We start from the raw sequence: 21356 nt of genomic DNA, 5'->3' as shown, positions 1-21356 counted from the left end.
GTTCAGAGCAGAGTCCAAAAGCCCCCTTTCACAGTTAATGATGGTAAATGCATGGGTAGCTTATAAAGGATCAGCCAGATGCTAGAGCCATATGATGCCCCAGACCTGGTGTGATATTTTCATCTTTCCCCTCCAGATCTCTTCTCTCCCTTTCTCTTCAGCCTTGAGATTTATGACATGGCTCTGTGTATGTACAATAGCATTGGAAATGTATAAAGCCACAGGGCCTAGCTGTGGGGCTAACACCCGGTCAGGCAGTCATAATAGAGTGTTAGTGGCATTCTGTCATAAGGAGAAAGGAAGGTCTGGCATTGCCAGAAACAAATCTTGATTGACGAGGAAATTACCAAGGGAAGACAGCTAACAAAGGGGCACTGGCAGGGCCAGAGTGACCCTAGTGTTCAAGTAATAGAAGAGCCAGAAAATCATTCCAAGCACATCCAAAACAGGAAGGCACCAGGGAGATCTGGTGGGGACTCTTCAATGTTATCAATAGTGGAACTTCACCCAAGAATAAAGCAAGGACACTTTCCATTGGCTACTTTCTGTATGGAGAGGAGGCAGCATTTTTTTCTTGGGCACTACCTCGTCATCCTCCAGTTGGCAGATGAGGACAGTGAGTGGGGTGTGAATGAAGAGAGGAATGTATGTGACTAAACAAGGGCAAATGGAAAAGCCTTATAACCCATAGTGGAGCTGGCATTTATAGGGTGTATCCTACATATAATATTTAAGGGAAAAGGGAGCAGGGAATTAACATTGGAGGTAGTGTAGTGCTTAAATGCACAGTCATCTGAGACAAAGACTTAAGTGAGCCAGTTCAGATCTTGCTCCCACCACTTACCCAGCTCTGTGGCCCTGGAAAATGACTTAGCCTCTCTGAGCCTCCAGTTGCTGTCTGTAAAATGAGAACAAAGATAATATTTACTGCAAGAAATTATTGGGTGGATTAACTGTGGTAATTCTAGTGAAGAGCTTAGAAAAGTGCCTGGCACATAGTAAGCCCTCAGCAAAAGTTAACAATTATCATTATTTTATGACTGTCATTGTTATTTCAGTGTGTCAACCGTTTGTATTACTTCATTCATATTTGTAATCTCAGTGTTCACAATTTATTAAGAGGCATTAATAAACAGTCCTGTTTCTGATGAGGAATCCCAGGCTCTGAGAGGTAGAGTGATTTGTCCTCAGTCTCCCGGCCATCTGTCTCTAAGACAGAACAGAATCAGAATTGAGGTCACTTTGGTGTCAGAGCCCATGCATGTTTTTAAATATTTTTCTGCACACTGGCTTGTTTTGGCTAAGGCCTCAGAACAGACCATGCCTACAGGCAGGCACTGCTGTTGAGTTAAGCTTGTAGAGCAAAGAAAAACAAGGTAGGCATTATGCTATGGGCTTAGGTTATCTAAGCCTAGGTTATCTCATGTATTCCTCACAGCAAGCTCCAAAGGTGGGTGTTAATCCTCTGTGCAGTCAGATGAGCAGAAGCTAGGGCCTAGATTTGAACCCATGTCTCCCTGAGCAAAACTCGGGTGCTCCTCCACCTGTCAGCTTGCTTTCCACTTAAATCATTGGGTAACAGCTGGTCCTTTAGCCTTGTGCTGAGATCTTAAATGTGCACCAACAGGGTGTGTGTGAGGTAGGAACTGCTCTCGTACAGAGAAGGGGATGGAGGCCCCCACCCATGTCTTGCAGCTAGCAAGCAGCCTCTACTTTTCCCCAGACTGCCCCCAGGCCCCTAGCCTTTGCTCTTCTATGGAGGTAGGGCTGCTGCTTGTGACCCTCAAAAGGAGACAGACTATACATATTAACTGTTGGCATTTGACCCAAAAAGAGGACTTCTTGCTCTTCTCCAGAGATCAGTCTTCTTCAAGACAATTGGAATTTTATTCTTGACGGAGTTTCCTGCTCTCCCTGAGTTCCCAAGCACTCTACGGCCTTGAAAGCTAGCCTGCCTGAGACTTACCTTTTCAATGCATGGAAGAGGAGACTGGTTAATTAGCTGCATTTCAGCCTCCAGAAAAATTGACAAAAGTTGTTAAGACCTGTCTGGTGTCAGGCATTGTAGATTCCTGGCAGCACCAATTAAATGTTTTTTAAAGGACTAAAGTGCTGAGTGGTTTTGTTTTTAGTGAGCTGCTTTATTTTTATGATAAAACTTTTTTTTTTTGTATCATTCATCTACAATTACACGAGGAACATTATGTTTACTAGGCTCCCCCCTTCACCAAGTCCCCCCCACAAACCCCATTACAGTCACTGTCCATCAGAGTAGTAAGATGCTGTAGAGTCACTACTTGTCTTCTCCATGTTGCACAGCCCTCCCTGTGCCTCCCCCCACATTATACATGCTAATTGTAATGCCCCCTTTCTTCCCACCCCCCCTTATCCCTCCCATCCCACCCTTCCTCCCCAGTCCCTTTCCCTTTGGTAACTGTTAGTCCATTCTTGGGTTCTGTGTTCCTTCAGTTTTTTCTTTGTTCTTATACTCCACATATGAGTGAAATCATTTGGTACTTGTCTTTCTCTGCCTGGCTTATTTCACTGAACATAATACCCTCTAGCTCCATCCATGTTGTTGCAAATGGTAGGATTTGTTTTCTTCTTAAGGCTGAATAATATTCCATTTTGCATATGTACCACCTCTTCTTTATCCATCCATCTACTGATGGACACTTAGATTGCTTCCATTTCTTGGCTATTGTAAATAGTGCTGCGATAAACATAGGGGTGCATCTGTCTTTTTCAAACTGGGCCACTGTATTCTTAGGGTAAATTCCTAGAAGTGGAATTCCTGGGTCAAATGGTATTTCTATTTTGAGCTTTTTGAGGAACCTCCATACTGCTTTCCACAATGGTTGAACTAATTTACATTCCCTCCAGCAGTGTAGGAGGGTTCACCTTTCTCCACAACCTCGCCAACATTTGTTGTTAGTCTTTTGGATGGTGGCGATCCTTACTGGTGTGAGGTGATATCTCATTGTGGTTTTAATTTGCATTTCTCTGATGACTAGCGATGTGGAGCATCTTTTCATGTGTCTGTTGGCCATCTGAATTTCTTCTTTGGAGAACTGTCTGTTCAGCTCCTCTGCCCACTTTTTAATTGGGTTATTTGCTTTTTGTTTGTTGAGGTGCATGAGCTCTTTATATATTTTGGATTAAAGTGCTGAGTTTTTATATCTAAATATAGAAAGTAAAAATAAACAAGTCAGAGTTTGTCTTGGAAGCAGTATTGATTCATTGCTAGAAAGGAAAGTTAGGAGGAACTGAGTGCTGGTGTGAATGGGCAGTGGTGCAGCCTGCCCTGGGCTGACTGAGGAAAAACTTCTGGCCAGAAACACTGGTGCTGTGAAGTGGTGCTTAGCATCCAGGAATAAAAACTTGCTTGGACATTTCAGAAAAACAGAATAATAGCAGAATGAGGAAGCGATTCTCTCCCTCAGTTTTCAAGCTCCTAGGGGCCACCATTCATCTTCCTAGTGCCTCTAGTGCGCCAGGTGTCCTCAGGGGCTGGGGTCAGCACTAGGCTCTGAGTGGGAGTTGGGTGAAATGTGCCAGTTCTTAGCCCTGGGAAACGCCTCCTAGCTGGCATTGCTGGGCCATCTAGCCTTCTTATGTCACCAGAATAGTTTTAAGGAAGACCATGTCTGAAAGGCTGTGTAAAGGAACTTACCTGCCTGTGTGTGCTCAATACAGATTTATTGAAAAGAAAGAGTAAGGCCACTTCTCTTCGCTTTTCTGTTTACTGTTTTTTAACGTTTTTATGAAAGTCAGACATGGCCATGGTTAGAAGTTTAAGTAATTCATAAGGGCATACTTACATGCAAAAAGCAGCAATTCTAATGCTTTCTGTAACTGCTTTGTTCTTAAAGTATCTGGTATCCATTTTCCATTCTGTCCCCCAATTTTACTGAATCATGGAATTCAGGACTCAGACCTTAGAGGCCTGCATCATATTCTAAAGTGGCAGTTCTTGAAAAAGTGTGGCTCCTAGACCAGCAGCATCGCTTTGGAATGTGTTGGAAATGCAGGTTCTTGGGCCCAACTCCAAACTAATATAATCAGCTAGTGGAGCCCTGGAACCTGTATTATCACAAGCCCTCCAGTGATTCTGATGTATGTTCAGTTTTGAGAACTAGTGATTTAGAACCTAGTAGTAAAAGAATGCAAGCTCTAGAACCAGATGGGGGTTCAGATCGCAAAGCACTAGCTCTCTGACCTTGGGTGTGTTAACTTTCTCTCCTGGCATCTGCATTCAAATCTGTAAAATGGGATTAGTGATAACCTATTGGAAGGCACCATTGTGAAAACTAATGTAAAAATTCATGGTAAGCACTTAGTGTTATGTGCCTCACACATAGTAAGCAGTCAATAAATGGTTTATTGTTACTGTTATTAGCTGTCCTACTAGACTGCATATTAGTCTTTTTTAAACAGCATCCCAGACAGGTGGCTGTCTGGTGAGGTGATAGTTCAAAAGCTCTGGCCCATTCCAATGATTGACAGCTATAGCTATTGAGAGCTGTTCTATATATTGAGAGAATATTTGCCTTCCTGTAATTTCCATACTTAGTCATAGCTCTGTTCTCTAGTCATTGGAACAACACTGATCTACATAGCAGTTCAGATATTTGAAGAGAGTGACCTTGGCCGTTCTGAACTTTCTCTTGTTCTATTCTCAAAGATTAATTTGAACATGGAAGATATTTGAAACCAATAGGGCTTTTTAAAAAAGAGAGAGAGAGAAAAAGAAGGAAAGAAAGAAAATGACCTATAGCCAAGACTCTGCTTTTGTTGTGGGTCTTTGGAGATTTCTGGTATGTGGAGATGTCTCCGAGTTTAAGGTTAAAGTTTTCTCAGATGGACTTGTGGGCATGAAGTAGACATTGTAGGGGTACTATTTGTAAGGACTTAGCTTTCTGCTAGTAGGCAGAGCCAGTCACCGCTGCAGTGTTTCTGTGGGCCTCCCAGGGTGCATACCGCTCAGGATCCAGCGTGTGTGTGTGTGTCTGTGTCTGTGTGTAGGCTGCTCTGTCACCCCAGCCCTTTCCCTGCTGTGGCCTTGGGCTCACTTGGCAAGCTGCCCATGCTCTAGCAGGCATCCTGGTTCTCACCTGTGTTGCTGGCCCTCTATTTCACTAGCAGCCTTTCTGGTGTTTGCAGTTTGCTCTAAGGTTTTTGTTTGTATTTAATTGATGTCTAATTAGTAGTTGTGAAAAATTGTACTAGCCAAGCAAATAATACCTTTCCTAAATTATGCCATGGTGTTGTGTAGGGCAGTGGCAGAATTGCTGTTTTAAAATAGGATTTTGTAAAGTAAACATGTGTCCAGATTACAGGAAATACTAAGTTGATGATTAATTGGTGCTGTGGAGCTGGCCTTGCACTTTCAAATGCTTCCATTTTGGTGATCATCCATCTAGTGATGTTTCAGCGGGCCCACACCTCTGATAATTTCCAGACAGCTAATTTGCACTTTGTTTTCTGTCTTGTGATGCCAGGGCAGGTGGTCATTAGGAGACAATACAGAGGACTCCTCTGTCTGAGCTGAAGGTCAGTGTTGCCAGAAGATGATGAGTGGCCTGAGGCTGTCAGGATCTCCTGCAGCTCAAAGTGCCCTCCACGTGGGACCCAGGAACTGCGGGCTTTGCTGCGTCGCTGAGAACTTTTTAAGCTCCTGCCATTTGTACCATTGTTTTCTTTGTACTGGACGGGGGTAATAATTCAGGTAAAGGGAAGAGTACATAGAAAATAGTTATTTTTTTTCAGCCTAGGGGCCAAAGGCTTGAGCCTACAGATGCATACCCAGAGTTTGCCAAAATGTGGATGATTTCATGTGTACACATGTAACGAGTTATGTGAGATGTGAAATAGGTAGAAAGATGAAATATGTCTGAGAGTAGTTGAGAAAAGCCACTGAGAAAAGAGATCGTTGTAAAATTACTAATTGTGGATGGTGAACAGGGTCCATCGCTGACTTTTGGCCTTTGGGGGCTAACAACAATAGATGCCATCTCAAAAGCTACCCAAAATGCTGAGCTTTTTGTGGTGTTTCTTCTGAGGAGGAAGACTGGTCTAGACCCCAGTCTGGTGAATGAATGGCAAGTATCTCCTGGAACATTGTGGAGGCAGAATGGCCAAGGCCCCAGACTTAACCCCCTCTGCCTCTTATCAGCTGTGTGATTTGGGTCAAGGACTTCACCTTTCTGAGCCTCACTTTTCTTACTTGTATTCTCTCTCCATCCAGTGGCTCCCACCATTAGGGAACTACTATGGGCCTGCAGGTTCTAGGGGTTGAGGATTTGATGGCATCATTCATTTAATAGTGAGTGAGTGGTGGTTGGATGTGAGAAAGCACCTAGCTCAGTGCACAGCATAGTGACCCCTCAGGAAGTGTTAACTCCAAAAGGGAAGTCAGTGGGAAAGTCACCACCGAACCAGGGTGCATTAGAGACCTCAGGCTTGGAAACTGTCCCCACTTCTTGTGCCGCCTGCAGTGATGGCAGCTCCTTCATAGCTTGGTTTCGCATCGTAGGGTGTCCTTGGGGCTGGCCCATTAACCCCCTTTCTCTGGGGTGAAAGGCCTTTGTGCAGTTAACAGCTTCTTTTAAGCCAGGGAATTGATGACTTTTTGCTTCATTGTTCTTCAAGAGTTCACCTGCCACCAATGTGGGGCCCCAGAAACAGGTCAGCTGCTTTTCTCTCTCCAGAGGCAGCAATTACAGTGACAACTGGGGTTGAGACACTTGACTCTCTGGAGCCTGCAATTGGCTTCAGGGCCTTGTCCTCGCTGCTGCCAGTGCTGCCTTCTGGTGTTGTATGATGGCCCCAGGGGGCTTCCTTAGTGCCTCTTCAGCTATCCAGAGTTGCTCGAAACCACTCTGCAGAAGGGACATGCTGGGCTAGCCATGAATCCCATCTTGGTTTTCACAGTGACTTCACTGTTCTTTATACCTGTGATCTTAGGGGTACAGCAGTGGACGAGAGGGAGAGTGGAGACAGTAGACAGTGTCTGGAATCCTCTCCAAGCTGAACCATGCTTCCCTGTGTTAATGGGTGGGGAGTGAAGGGTGGAAGGGACTCAGTGTCACTTAATGACTATATTCTTCTATATTATTTCATTGAACTCTAGTTGTGTGTGTTTTTTTTGGCATCATTAATATACAGTTACATGAGCAACCTCGTGGTTACTAGATTCCTCCCATTATCAAGTCCCCGCCACATACCCCATTACAGTCACTGTCCATCAGTGTAGTAAGATGCTATAGAATCACTACTTGTCTTCTCTGTGCTATACTGCCCTCCCTGTGCACCCCCCCGCCCACATAATGTGTGCTAATCATAATGCCCCTATTTCCCCTTATCCCTCCCTTCCCAACCATCCTCCCCAGTCCCTTTCCCTTTGGTAACTGTTAGTCCATTCTTGGGTTCTGTGATTCTGCTGCTGTTTTGTTCCTTCAGTTTTTTCTTTATTCTTATACTCCACAGATGAGTGAAATCATTTGATACTTGTCTTTCTTTGCCTGGCTTATTTCACTGAGCATAATACCCTCTAACTCCATCCGTGTTGTTGCAACTGGTAGGATTTGTTTTCTTCTTATGGCTGAATAATATTCCATTGTGTATATGTACCACATCTTCTTTATCCATTCATCTACTGATGGACACTTAGGTTGCTTCCATTACTTGGCTACTGTAAATAGTGCTGTGATAAACATAGGGGTGCATCTGTCTTTTTCAAACTGGGCTCCTACATTCTTAGGGTAAATTCCTAAGAGTGGAATTCCTGGGTCAAATGGTATTTCTATTTTGAGTTTTTTGAGTAACCTCCATACTGCTTTCCACAATGGTTGAACTAATTACATTCCCACCAGCAGTGTAGGAGGGTTCCCCTTTCTCTGCATCCTCACCAGCATTTGTTGTTCCTAGTCTTTTTTATGTTAGCCATCCTAACTGGTGTGAGGTGATACCTCATTGTGGTTTTTATTTGCATTTCCCTGATAATTAGCAATGTAGAGCATCTTTTCATGTGCCTGTTGGCCATCTGAATTTCTTCTTTGGAGAAGTGTCTGTTTCTCTGCCCACTTTTTAATTGGGTTATTTGCTTTTTGGGTGTTGAGGTGTATGAGTTCTTCATATATTTTGGATGTTAACCCCTTGTCGGATATGTCATTTACGAATATATTATCTCATACTGTAGGATGCCTTTTTGTTCTGCTGATGGTGTCCTTTGCTGTACAGAAGCTTTTTAGTTTAATATAGTCACACTTGTTCATTTTTGCTTTTGTTTCCCTTGCCTGTGGAAATATGTTTATGAAGACGTTCATGCTTATATTCAAGAGAGTTTTGCCTATGTTTTCTTCTAAGGGTTTTATGGTTTCATGACTTACATTCAGGTCTTTGATCCATTTCTAGTTTACTTTTGTGTGTGGAATTAGACAGTAATCCAGTTTCATTCTCTTTCATGTAGCTCTCCAGTTTTGCCAGCACCAGCTGTTGAAGAGGCTGTCATTTCCCCATTGTATATCCATGGCTCCTTTATTGTATATTAATTGACCACATATGCTTGGGTTAATATCTGGACTCTGTTCCACTGGTCTATGAGTCTGTTCTTGTGCCAGTACCAAATTGTCTTGATTACTGTGGCTTTGTAATAGAGCTTGAAGTTGGGAAGCAAGATCCCTCCTGCTTTTTTCTTCCTTCTCAGGATTGCTTTGGCTATTTCAGGGTCTTTTGTAGTTCCATATGAATTTTAGAACTATTTGTTCCAGTTTGTTGAAGAATGCTGTCGGTATTTTGATAGAGATTGCATTGAATCTGTAGATTGCTTTAGGCAGGATGGCCATTTTGAAAATTTAAGTCTTCCTAGCCAAGAGCATGGGATGAATTTCCATTTATTAGTGTCCTCTTTAATTTCTCTTAAGAGTTTCTTGTAGTTTTCAGGGTATAGGTCTTTCACTTCCTTGGTTAGGTTTATTCCTAGGTATTTTATTCTTATTCTTTTTGATGCAATTGTGAATGGAATTTTTTCCTGATTTCTCTTTCTGCTAGTTCATCATTAGTGTATAGGAAAGCAACAGATTTCTTTCTATTAATTTTGTATCCTACAACTTCGCTGAATTCAGATATTAGTTCTAATAGTTTCGGAGTGGATTCTTTAGGGTTTTTTATGTACAATATCATGTCATCTGCAAACAGTGACAGTTTGACTTCTTCCTTACCAATCTGGATGCCTTTTATATCTTTCTGTTGTCTGATTGCTGTGGCGAAGACCTCCAGTACTATGTTAAATAAAAGCGGGGAGAGTGGGCATCCTTATCCTTGTTTTGTTCCCAATCTTAGAGGAAAAGCTTTCAGCTTCTCGCTGTTATGTATGATGTTGGCTTTGGGTTTGTCATATATGGCCTTTATGAGGTACTTGCCCTCTACACCCATTTCGTTGAAAGTTTTTATCATGAATGGGTGTTGAATTTTGTCAAATGCTTTTGCAGCATCTGTGGAAATGATTGTGTGGTTTTTGTCCTTCTTTTTGTTGTGGTGGATGATATTGATGGATTTTCAAATGTTGTACCATCCTTGCATCCCTGAGATGAATCCCGCTTGATCATAGTGTATGATCCTCTTGATGTATTTTTGAGTTCGTTTTGCTAATATTTTGTTGAGTATTTTTGCATCTATGTTCATCAGGGATATTGGTCTGTAGTTTTCTTTTTTTGTGGTGTCTTTGCCCGGTTTTCATATTAGAGTGATGCTGGTTTCATAGAATGAGTTTGGAAGTATTCCCTCCTCTTCTATTTTTTGGAAAACTTGAAGGAGAATGGGTATTACATCTTCTCTAAATGTCAGCTAAAATGCAGCAGTGAATCCATCTGGACCAGTAGTTTTGTTCTTGGGTAGTTTTTTTATGACTAATTCAATTTCATTGCTGGTAATTGGTCTGTTTAGATTTTCTGTTTCTTCCTGGGCCGGTCTTGGAAGGGTGTGTTTTTCTAGAAAGTTGTCCATTTCTTCTAGGTTATCCAGTTTGTTCGCATACAGATTTTCATAAAATTCTCTAATGATTCTTTGTATTTCTGTGGTGTCTGTTGTGATTTTTCCTTTCTCATTTCTGATTCTGTTTATGTGTGTAGATTCTCTTTTTTTTTTAATAAGTCTGGCTAGGGATTTATCTGTTTCTCAAAGAACCAGCTCTTGGTTTCATTAATTTTTTCTATTGTTTTATTCTTCTCAGTTTTATTTATTTCTTCTTTGATCTTTATTATATCCCTCCTTCTGCAGACTTTGGGCTTCATTTGTTCTTCTTTTTCCAGTTTCAATAATTGTGAATTTAGACTACTCATTTGGGATTGTTCTTCCTTCTTTAAATAGGCCTGGATTGCTATATACTTTCCTCTTAGAACTGCCTTCGCTGCATCCCACAGAAGTTGGGGTGTTGTACTGTTGTTTTCATTTGTCTCCGTATATTGCTTGATCTCTGTTTTAATTTGGTCATTGAGCCATTGATTATTTAGGAGCATGTTGTGAAGCCTCCATGTGTTTGTGAGCCTTTTTGTTTTCTTTGTACAATTTATTTCTCTAGTATTGTTTTTTTTCTTACCTAACACTATACCAATAAGTTCCAGAGGAATCAAAAGTTAAATATTAAAAAAAATTATAAAACAAGAAGGATGAAACAGAATTTCTTATCTAGGAATAGGTAAATCTGTTCTAAGCACAGAAACCAAAGAAAGACATCATAAAGAAACTGGTCTTGAAAACCTAAAATTTCTAAATTATTTACTTCAACAAATTCAATACACAAAATTAGAAGACAGGTAACAAAAAAGTAAACATATATAGCATTAATGCAATTGGTTCCCTAATATTCAATGATCTCTTTGAAGTACAAAATGAGAAAAACCATTTCTATAGGAAAATGAATAAGAACATGCATAGGAAATTAAGAAAGTAAGAAATAACACTGCCAAGAATCTGTTAAACTTAATAGCTATCAAAAAAAAGCATTAAAAAAGGGTGGGTTAAAATGTAGTATTATCTCCATTTTTGTTAAAAAAATTAAATCCAAGAGTGTACATCAAAGTGTAGACAGAAGTTATCTTTGGTTGATGTACTTCTATGTTGTTACAATTTTTACAGTAAACACATACTTTTAAATTTTTAAGTGACAAAACTGGGGGAAAGTGGGTTTAAGCATCGGGGAAAGTCACACGCACTTAGCCCTATTCCTGCCTCGTGGTGGGTGCCTCCGCACTCTCCCTTCTTTCCTGGAGTCCAGTCCCCGTTCTCTGCTCTCCACTTCCTGCTCCTAAGACATCTGCTTGTTTCACCTCAGGATTGAGCACTGAAGGCATCTACCGGGTCAGCGGTAACAAGTCAGAGATGGAGAGTCTGCAGAGACAGTTTGACCAAGGTAAGACCCACAGCCCAGCAGAGCACTGGAGGCTGGAGCCAGTCAAGGCAGACGCAACAGCTGAGCTGCTGTGGAGCCCCCTGAGGGAGCTGCAGTTTGGCCCTTGGGGTGATCCTGCCACACACAGCCCCAAAGCCAAGAGGTACTGGCTTGGTGACAGAAAAAGAGCATTTGGCCGTGGTTAGCCTTGCCTCCATGCTCCCACTGCCACAGAAGAGAGGAGAATAGTGGTCCCACACCGCTCCATCTACAAACACTGTTCCTGGTCGCCCTGGCATGGGCCTCATTCAACACTGAAGGGCCTGGCTTGCTTTGGACTGGGCCCCACAGGAATAATTTTGGGCATAGGATTTAAAAGTTGGGTTGAGACTACAGTCATGGGCCTTGACCATGAGTACCTTATGGAGTACCCTCAACATGACCGTCCTCCTCAAAAGGCCCTGCACAGGAGAACCAGAGTGAGGGAACATTTTGTGATTAGCTGAGCCTCGGTACCCAGACTCCCAAAGCTGAACTCATATGAGTTAGACTGGCCCTAGGCAGGGACTCGCATCTCCTAAGCTAGGTCAGCTCTGAGGCCTAGAGCTGAAATGACCAAATCTATGTCACCATACCCAGCAGCCAACCTGTAGCTCTTAAAACTGAGCACACTGTGGGGTGAGAAGTCACACCACTGGTGCCAGAAGCCAGTGAGCCAAAGCAATAAAAATTCTCAGGTGTCACTGGCCAGAGAGGAAGGTAAGCTGAGGACCACAGTGGGGCCCAACTCTGCATGTGGCTGGGCTGAGGAGGCCAGGTCAGAGCAGCCACCCAGTGTGCAGCTAGGAGCAGATGCCTGCCCACACATCCAGAGGTCTGTGGCACTCCAGCACCACCGTCAGTCTCTGGTAGCTGGCAGTGGGAAGAGGTTTCACATGAGAGAATGCAATGCCTGTTATCTTTTTTAATCCTGCAGGATAGGAAGCATGAAGTCAAAATGTCGGTGTAGCCCACACTTGGGTATGCGCTGTGTGTGCGCAAGAGTCTGGATCACAGTTTATATCCCCAGAATGCAAACAGCTAATGTCTGTTAGTAGGTGATGTCTTACAAATCAGGAATGCAATAAAGTATGTAAAGAAAAATTAGAGAGGCCCAAAAGCAGAAAAATGAGTTCATTTGCCCCCTGCCAGCATAAGGGAGGGACACTTGACTGGAGGCAACAGTCAAGATTGTTAGCAACGTTTTTGCAACCGCCCATGGAAAGCGAGCTGCATTTTCAGAAAGCCTCCTCCTGTTTTCTCAGAGGGGATCGGTGTGAGGGGAAGGCCGGGGTGCATCTGAGCCAAACAAAGGAGGGGGAAGGTAAGGTGGGTGGCCCGGAATGAGGGTGTGCGGCTCCTTTACTCAGAAGGTGACCTTAGGAAGAGGAGTTGGGTGTCAGTTCTGTCTTCAGACCTCAGAACTTTGCTAGCAGCACCCAGGGGTGCCACCGCCTATCTAATCCATGACTCCTGAGTCCTGCTCAGGCTCCAGGCGAGCCCTCCACAGCATCCCCAGGCCCACGAGGTTTCTTTGACTTCCCCCAAGCACTGAGTTTTCCTTTTGCTTCTGCCCAGCTTATTTTGGTCTGACTTCACTCCCCCAACTCCTTTCAGACCACAACCTAGACTTGGCAGAGAAGGACTTCACAGTGAACACTGTGGCTGGAGCCATGAAGAGCTTTTTCTCAGAACTGCCAGACCCCCTGGTCCCATACAACATGCAGATTGATCTGGTGGAGGCGCACAGTGAGTACTGGCCAGCCCCGCCTGGCTCTTGGGCCCCTGGCAGCACCCCAGGCTGCCCCTGTGTTGGGCGGGCTGAGGGAAGGGGACACAGCAGCAGCAGAACAGGTCCTGCCCTCGGCGAGTGGACACTCTTGGTTTTGGAGCAGAGAGCCGAAGGATGTAAGGAAAAAGAACTAACAAGATAACACCAAAGGGACTTGTAATTTAGGCCCCTGTGTCATGCTTCCTGGAGGGTTATATGAAGATGGTTGCAGGTTCCCCCAAAACTCCATGAGTTAAGAACCTGGTTTTGGTGTCAGACCTGGGTTGAATCCCTACTCCTTAGCTTGTTCACAGTGTAAGCATGGCCAGCATAACCTTCCCCAACTCTTAGTTTCCTATATTATTGTCTGTACTATTTTGAAACGAGAAGCAAGGTCTCAAGGCAAGGCTGTAACAGACCTGTTAAGTGGTAGGTGTTTCCTTTCCCCCTCTTTCCCATTCCCCCCTCCCTTCTCCCCTCTCTCATGTAAGAAAGTTAACATGTGATTTGGGGACAGACCGCCTCTGAGGAAGCCAGCCTCTGGGAGAAAGAGACAGCTCCAGTCACCCAGACCAGATGGTGGCCTGGGGCCGCAGCAAGTCATCACGTCTGGTTATATGGTTAATGGTAGTCTTTGCGTGCCATCCTTCCTGCCCTGACAGCTGTGTTCACCCTATCCTGCCTCTCTGAGGAGGCATTTCCCTGGATTTGGAGGTTCCCCTCGTGCATTTTACCACATTTCTTAGCCAAAGACAGCCTTCCTGTGTTGCACTTTTGGTGGGCCTGGACCCCCAGAAGTAGCTGTGCCGTGAAGCTGCAGAAGGGAGTGTCTTTGCCAGCGACCAAGGGGGTGGGGAAGAGGAAAGAGCCGTGTTCCTCAGAACATAGAACATTATACTCACCTTGTCACTGCCCAACTCAAAAGAGGGCGTTATAAGCAAGCACAGTTTACTCAGAAGACTGGTAGTGTGGGCTAGAATTTGAGGGAGACCACAAATCAGGCTTTTAAGCCCTGGGTCATGGACTGAGTGGCTTCAGGAAGTAAAGGTGCTGACAGAAGCCCAGTTCTGAACTGTGGGGGTGCCCATCAGAATCCGACTGCCAGGACTGCAAGGGTCCCCAGAGTCAGCTTTCCACAGTACATTTCCTGGGATGTTTGTCTCCACAGACTGGGTGTAGCCTTTGCCTTATTTTATCCACATGGCCCTGGAGGATTGAAATCATTCATTGCTCCTAATATTATCTGAGCCGACCTGGGATGAGAAAGAGGCATGTAGCTCTGGGACTTCCGTAGGGTTACCTGACCTTCTCAAGAGGGGTCAGGATTTCTCCAGATGAGTCTGGGGGCGTGGGAATAGATACAAGTTTCTGCTCTGATCCTGCTCTCCAAAAATGGAGATCCTCCCAGCAACCACTTCTCCAGCAGGCTGGCCCAGATGTGAACTACATAGGGCATATCCATCTAGAGCCAATTTTCTTTCCACCTAGGCTTGTCTCTGCAGAAGTTAGGAAGCAGTCTGGGCTGGGACCCAGCGTGCTGAAAGTCAGCATTTGTCTTGACTTGGCGCCATCTAGAGGCTTGTAGAGTCCTGGCACCCAGCAAAATCCCATTGTTTCTGCGGGAACTGCTGACCTGGCATCTTTTTGTTTGGGGAGCAGGGTGGAGGACAGGAGAGAGAGGTGTTACTGATAGGGAATCCGCTGCCCTCCTACAGTAGCTTCCCTGGCTTCCACTGCTGAGGAAGGGAGCTTCTTGCTGCTACTGCAGCCTGGAAAAGGGTGGAGGTTTTCTGCTTCCTCTTCCTATTGTGTGTTTCCTGTGCCCTAAGCTGGTCAGATGGGGCTCCGCTGTCTTGAACCTGGCTGAGGGTGGGGTGTATCCGCTGACATGACACCTCTCACGGCCAAACCAGTTGTGTGAAGAGAGGGGTGGATTTATGTCATGGGTGGGTTTAACTGATCCAGAGACACTGACCAGGCAGTGCCATAGTTAGTCTTAAGAGACATTATGGAACAAAGGTTCACAAGCCCAAAAGTAGCTATTCCCAGCCTGTCTGGGTTTCCATGGCAACATCAACTTGACCAGCTCTTTCCACTTAATACCTAAGAGCTGTTGAATCTGTTTGTGTTCAGGCTTGGAAATGGTTTTAGATCCCATCACAACAAATATCAAGGTCACTGTCAAATTGTTTGGTTCGCTCCAGAATTTCACAATAATGAACACTGCTGAAAATAGGCCCACAAAAATAGAGGTTTCTGTGATTATTCACCAGTTATCTTCCTACCACATTCAGGGTGATCTGTGGACAATTCAGAAATGAGTAATAGCAGCAGCCATCGCCCATGCAACTGAGAAGTGGCAAGCCAGGGCTTGACCTTCTAAGCTGACACATTGTACCTGCCTGCCCCAGGTGCAACTTAAGTTATCTCACAGACAGTGAAGCCATCTGAGCTGGAAGTACTGAAAATGCTGTGAGGAAAGAGCAAGGAAGAAGGCTTCATGGAAGAGGTGGTACCTAGGCTGTGACTTTGGTAGGAACAGGATTTTAGGAGGCAGAGAGCTTTGACTTCCCCACTCCATCTCACCTTCAGCCTCACCCTGGCCTTCAAGAAGTTTTGTCAGTTATTCTCACCTCCCGTCTTCTCCTCTCACAACACCCCCAGCACCCCCCACACCTGTCTGAGGTCTCTCCGGTCCTGCCATGTCCTATGCCTTTCATGCTGAGAGGGGTCCTAGACCTAGCTCTGTCTCAGTCCAGAGGTTCTGAGCCTAAAGACTTTGGTTCACTCCAGGGCCTAAATGGCCCCCATAACTGCTTGTAAATTTCCAAGTGCATGTTTCAGTCTACAGGGAAGACCAGGCTTTCATCAAATTGTCAAAGAGGTGCGTGACCCAAGAGATGGTTCAGGATACTGGCTTATCCCACCATTCCCATTTACAGGTGATAGCATGGGGCTGGAGATAATAAGTGAGTGACCTGCCACGGTCACCGGGCCGACCCATCTTGCTGTTCCTTAGAGTCTTGGTTGCCTGCTGCCTTGTGGCATTGCTAATTCTGGGATCCTGGTTCCTCTTGTCTGTCCAGATAGCTGCTTAAGGGCATGGAGTATTCCTCACATCCTAGCACATGCCAGGCCCTGTGTAGGACAGGGACAGACACAGCGGGCAGACAAGTCTGTGCAGTCCCTGCTGCAGTCTGGGGAGTAGGAAATGTTGAACAAGTTGCTGTAAAGTCCTGCCTCCAGGAGGACACCCTCAGTCTTCCCTTCTGGGCAGGGGGAGATCTCGGCCTTGGAGTCATTCCCACCTGAGGGAGAGGTGGGGAGGAGTGCATGCTGTGCATGCCTGCGTGCATCGCTGATGGGTGTGACCTGGAGCCAGGTGTTTGCCTCTTCTGGTGGTGCTGGTGGTGCTGGTATGTGAAGTGGCAGAAGGCCATTAGGCTTAGGCGCTGCATTGGGTAGCAGCAGATCCAAGACTAGAGCCTGGTTGACAGCTTGGGCCAAAGATGGCAGCAGAATGGCCCAGCCAAGGGCAAGAGCATTTGGGGTTAGGGTTCCTGACACTAGTTTATGTGACTGTGGGCCAGTGTTCTGACTTCTTTGAGCCCCGGTTTATCTGTATACTGTGAGGGCTGTGGAGAGCTAATCTCTAAGTCCCTGGTGGCCTCTGACTGTCCTCTCCCCGTCCTCCTGAATTCTTAGGGTTTCAGTTGTTCTAAGTTGCCTGGTCTGTGTTCAGACTTCATCTTGGGTCAGCTGGCCTGAAAATGCTTTTCCTGAGTCTGTCTTGCTATCTCATTGACTGACAGCTGATTTCAAAAGTGTGATGTGCTAGCTAGGGAGGCCCGAGCCCTGGAGAGCCTGCCCCTTTCAGAGCGGACCACTGATGGAGAGGACTGCACAGTGGGGTGGAAGGCGAGTGATCCAGAGCCTGGTGCCACCCCACCTTCCCCCTCAGCAGCCTGGCGTCCTGGGCGCTGCCTTTCGAGCAGGTATTCTCAGGCAGCATGTGGGGCAAGCCCAGCCCACCTCCACTTGGGTTTATGGTGAGGGACACACAGAGCAGCCCTGAGATTTTCCCACCAGCATTCCGGCGCTATCTGTAAGTGGAAAGCAGTCACTGGTGTCTAAGCTGCTACAAAAAGGCGGCCAGTTGGAGCCTGGAGCAGGTCCCTCGGCATGTTCACTTGCTTGAGGAAGGAGGTGAACAAGTTTGAGTTTCAGAAGGATGTCAGCAAGGTGGGCCTTGCTTCTTGTGCAACAGACTCAGGGCTAGCTCTGCACTAGGAGGCTTCCTGTTGACACCATCGATGTCTTCCCTCCTCCCATCAAACTCCCGGTGCTCCTCAGCACTTGTGAGCACCTTCCCCAGAGCTAGTGGGAGCCGGGCAGAGCATGAGGAGGTGGACGTCTGGGCCCTCGCTAGGCACCTTGCTGCTGTGCCCCTCGGGGAGGAAGGCTGGCGTTCCTGAGGGTGGTCTGTGGATTACTATCAAGGCAGGCCTGATACTCCCATCTCTGCCCCCCAGCCCCCAAAGAAGAGAAAGAGGAAGCAGCAATCCCTGTTGCTCAGCAGATAGAAAGGAGAGGGGGCGTCGTGGGCAGACAGTGGCCTTGCCAGCCCCATTTCCTACCCCCAGCCAAGAGAACAGGTGAGGCTGGGCTCTGGTGTGAAGGTGCTGCCGTTTGCACGCCTAATGGAAGCAAACACAGCTATGTTTGTGCCACGCAGACACCTAGGAGTGACCCAGCCGAGCTTGGTTGGAAGGGGCGTGATCATGAAGTGAGGTTGGCCATGCACATGCTCCTGGTGTTCCTCAATGCAATTGCTCACCCTTCCTAGAGCAACTTGCTTTTTTAAGCAAACTTTTTTTGAAGTTTAACAAAGCATTCAGAAACTCAAGGCCAGAGAGAAAATGTACCCTTAAGATTGAACCCTTAAAATAAACCTTGAGAAATCAGAAAGCTGATAATGGCCTCACCTAATTAGTTCCTATGGTTTTTCAGTCATTTTCTAACAGATGTTACCAAAGCACTATTTTTATCAAGTCTCATTCTCAAGTCAAAATATTCGCCCAGTTTTGTGCCTGTTAACCTGCCAGTGAAAGTTCTGTGTAGCCCATTTCCTGTAGCCTTCCCTTCCACCGGTTCCCTGAAATTCCATGAGCTCCCAGGTGTCCATTCTGTCTGGCATGAGTTCTTCACTTCACAGTGTGCTGTCCCCAACCGAGGGAGGCCCTCTCATCAGCCCCCTTTACAGACAGACTCTCAGATGTGTCACTTACCCAAAGTCACACAACTGGTTGGTGTCAGACACAGATTTTGTACCCAAAACCATGTCGGTTGGCTGGCGCTCCCACCACGTGACCCTTCCTGCCTGCACCTCCCGGCAGTTTGCATTCTGTCTGCCCTTCCAAATCTACCCCAGGCCAGGCCCCTCGTGTGCTACCGCAGACCAGACTGTGGCCCCCTGGCATGTCCCCTGCAACAGAGGCCCTTGGAGGCCTCAGGCTTCCTAAGGACCGCATGGGTTTAGGAGTCTTTAAACCTCCAAAAGTTGCAGGCAGACTTGTACATGGCATATTTATGGGGAGCTTATACCCCGAAACCAATTAGGAAACATACTGCAGCCCCATGATGATCAGTTGTGAGACAGCTGCCATCTCTTCACAGAACCCTCCTGTGGTTTTCCTGAGCCCGGGAGTCTTAGAGATCACCTTTAGTTCCAAGAAGTAGCTGTAGGGCTGTCTGTCCATGCTCGGAGAAATCTGTCTTGGCTCTCCCAGCCGGCTCAGAGAGGGAGAGCTAGGGCCCCAGGGAGCCCAGTGGCCCCTCTTCAGGCTCTGCAGCCTCTCTGGGCCTCAGGTCCCTTTTCCTTGGAGTGGGGCAATAGCAGCACTGCCTCGGGGGATGGCGAGGACTGGCCAGGCCTGGCGTGGATCACTCACATCATTCCGGTTGGCTTGTCTCCACACTCCCAGTGCATTAGGGTGCCATGAGGGGCAAAGTGTGGGCAGTAGTGGGGGCAGGGGGTGCTTAGTGCCTTTGATGGACTACAGAAGAATTCCTCCACTGTTTCCAGCAGCTCCTCCAGCAGGGAGATGTGTAGAGGGTCCCTGTGTCTCTAGGAAAAGGACAGAGCCCTGGTCTGACGACAGACTCCGTCCCTGGACAGTCTGTTGGTGTGGGTGGGTGGCAGCGCTCACCCGTCTGGTCAGGAAGCAAGCAGGCTTTCTGCATTGGGATGCTTGTCTCCAGGGGCAACCGGATGAGCAAAGAATAGTGTTCTTTGTGATGGAGTCTCTCTGGATTGTGGAGTCTTAGGTGGTAGGGGCCTGGGACCCAGAGGTAGGCCTGGCCCCTGGGCCTGTACCACTGCCAGGTATGCCAGCCTCGAGCTCAGGCTTTGGGGGGAAAGAATGAGGTTGGCCTTGCCTAAAAGCCCTGGGCTGCCCTCAGAGGAGGTCCAACAGAGAGTGTTCCCAGCCCACTGGTTCCACCAACTGCCCAGGACAGTGTCTGCTTTGAGCCCAGACACCCACCAGCCATGGCCATGAAAGCCGCGTTTTCTCTGTCCTTAGAAATCAATGACCGGGAGCAGAAGTTACACGCCCTTAAGGAGGTACTCAAGAAATTTCCAAAGGAAAACCATGAAGTCTTCAAATACGTCATCTCTCACCTGAACAAGTACGTTGCAGGGCTTGCTCTTTGGTCTTCCCTCCTTTGAAAATCACTGCTCAGGGCCAGTCAGCAGCAGAATGAGGCTAAGCAAGGCTTTGTCCTCAGTCTGGCACCAGGGGCCAGGCCAACACAGCCTGCCAGGGGTGCTGCTCGCCTCTTCAGTGGGGCGCATTTGGCTCCTGCTTGGGTTTCCATCCTGGTTCTGTCCAGGAGGCCCGTGTGGCCCAGGTGCGCCTGGAACCGTCTCTACAGCACATGCCGCAAACAGCGTGCTGAGATAGATGCGCTGGAAGGATGCACCGGCCCCGGTCTGGTGTGTGCAGGGGGCTATGGTCGGGAAACCTGTTAGTTAAGTGTTTGCCAAATTTATTCTCACAGAATAGGTTTGTTTTACAGGCAAACTTATTCCTCTCTTGGAAAAGTGGTTTATGGAGTTCTAGCTTGAGCCACACACACTCCCTGTCTGCACAGCCAGAGCCCTGTCACCCACGTTGGTGGTCTGCATGAATCCCTGAGGCGGTCCATCCACCCACGGGGCTTGTGGGGGCCTTGGCAGAAGCCAGGACATCAGGTCCGACTCCTAGGCCAGGCCAGGGCCAGCTGTGCAATGCCTGTCCTGTTCCCAGGCTGTGGGCGGGCGGGCAGGGCCATGCCCAGAGCCTGTTACCCTGCAGACCTCTGACTGAGTTTGGTGTCGCCTGCAGAGTCAGTCACAACAACAAGGTGAACCTCATGACCAGCGAGAACCTATCCATCTGCTTCTGGCCCACACTGATGAGGCCTGACTTCAGCACCATGGATGCCCTCACGGCCACGCGGACCTACCAGACGATCATCGAGCTCTTCATCCAACAGTGCCCCTTCTTCTTCTACAACCGGCCCATCGGCGAGCCCCCCGGGGCTGCACCCAGCCCCCCCTCGGCCATGGCGCCTGCCGCCCCCTTCCTCACCTCCACCCCAGTCACCAGCCAGCCGTCACCCCCCCAGTCACCTCCGCCCACCCCCCAGTCCCCGATGCAGCCGCTGCTCCCTTCCCAGCTTCAAGCTGAGCACACGCTGTGAGCCGCCAAGGCCTAGGCAAAAGGAGACTCAGTCTTCTTTTTTCCAGAGGGTGGCATTTGTTCTTGAACAAACCAGGGCCCCTGGGGCTGCAGCGGGGAGGATATTCCCTCCCCCCATCACCTTCCTGAGACCTCAGTAGTAGAGCCAGCCAACAGGCTACCACAGGCTGGGCTGTCAGTGCCCTGAGCCCAGCGCCGCAGACCTGGGGCTGGCCGCGGGCGGCGGAGGCCCTGCCTTTTGACTCAGACCCCTTTGAGGACTAACCAGCCGGTAGCGGCCCCAGTGGCCCTCCACATGCTCACTGCTCCCCAGCCTGCCTACCTGTCTGCGCACACCAGCCTCAGGGCGTCCACTCACTGTTTGGACAGACTCCACTGTTTGGCCAGACCCCTGGCCTTTTACCAGAGGAGG

The 21356-nt window shown here is 47.3% G+C and overlaps 1 protein-coding gene across 1 annotated transcript in view; it reads left to right on the top strand.

The window, feature by feature from the left end:
* The window catches only part of ARHGAP35 (Rho GTPase activating protein 35), a 114741-nt gene extending 93655 nt beyond the window's left edge, over positions 1-21086 (top strand). The window contains exons 4-7 of the mRNA XM_036885536.2: positions 11333-11410; positions 13046-13177; positions 19784-19889; positions 20588-21086. Coding sequence (XP_036741431.1) covers positions 11333-11410; positions 13046-13177; positions 19784-19889; positions 20588-20945 — 674 coding nt within the window. The 3' untranslated portion in view covers positions 20946-21086. The remainder of the gene's footprint in view (positions 1-11332; positions 11411-13045; positions 13178-19783; positions 19890-20587) is intronic.
* Positions 21087-21356: the final 270 nt, after the last annotated feature.

Source organism: Manis pentadactyla, chromosome 15 (assembly GCF_030020395.1).
Source record: "Manis pentadactyla isolate mManPen7 chromosome 15, mManPen7.hap1, whole genome shotgun sequence".
Taxonomy (NCBI): Eukaryota; Metazoa; Chordata; class Mammalia; order Pholidota; family Manidae; genus Manis; species Manis pentadactyla.
Note: the sequence above shows the minus strand (reverse complement) of the source record. Positions and strands in the feature narration are given on the sequence as shown.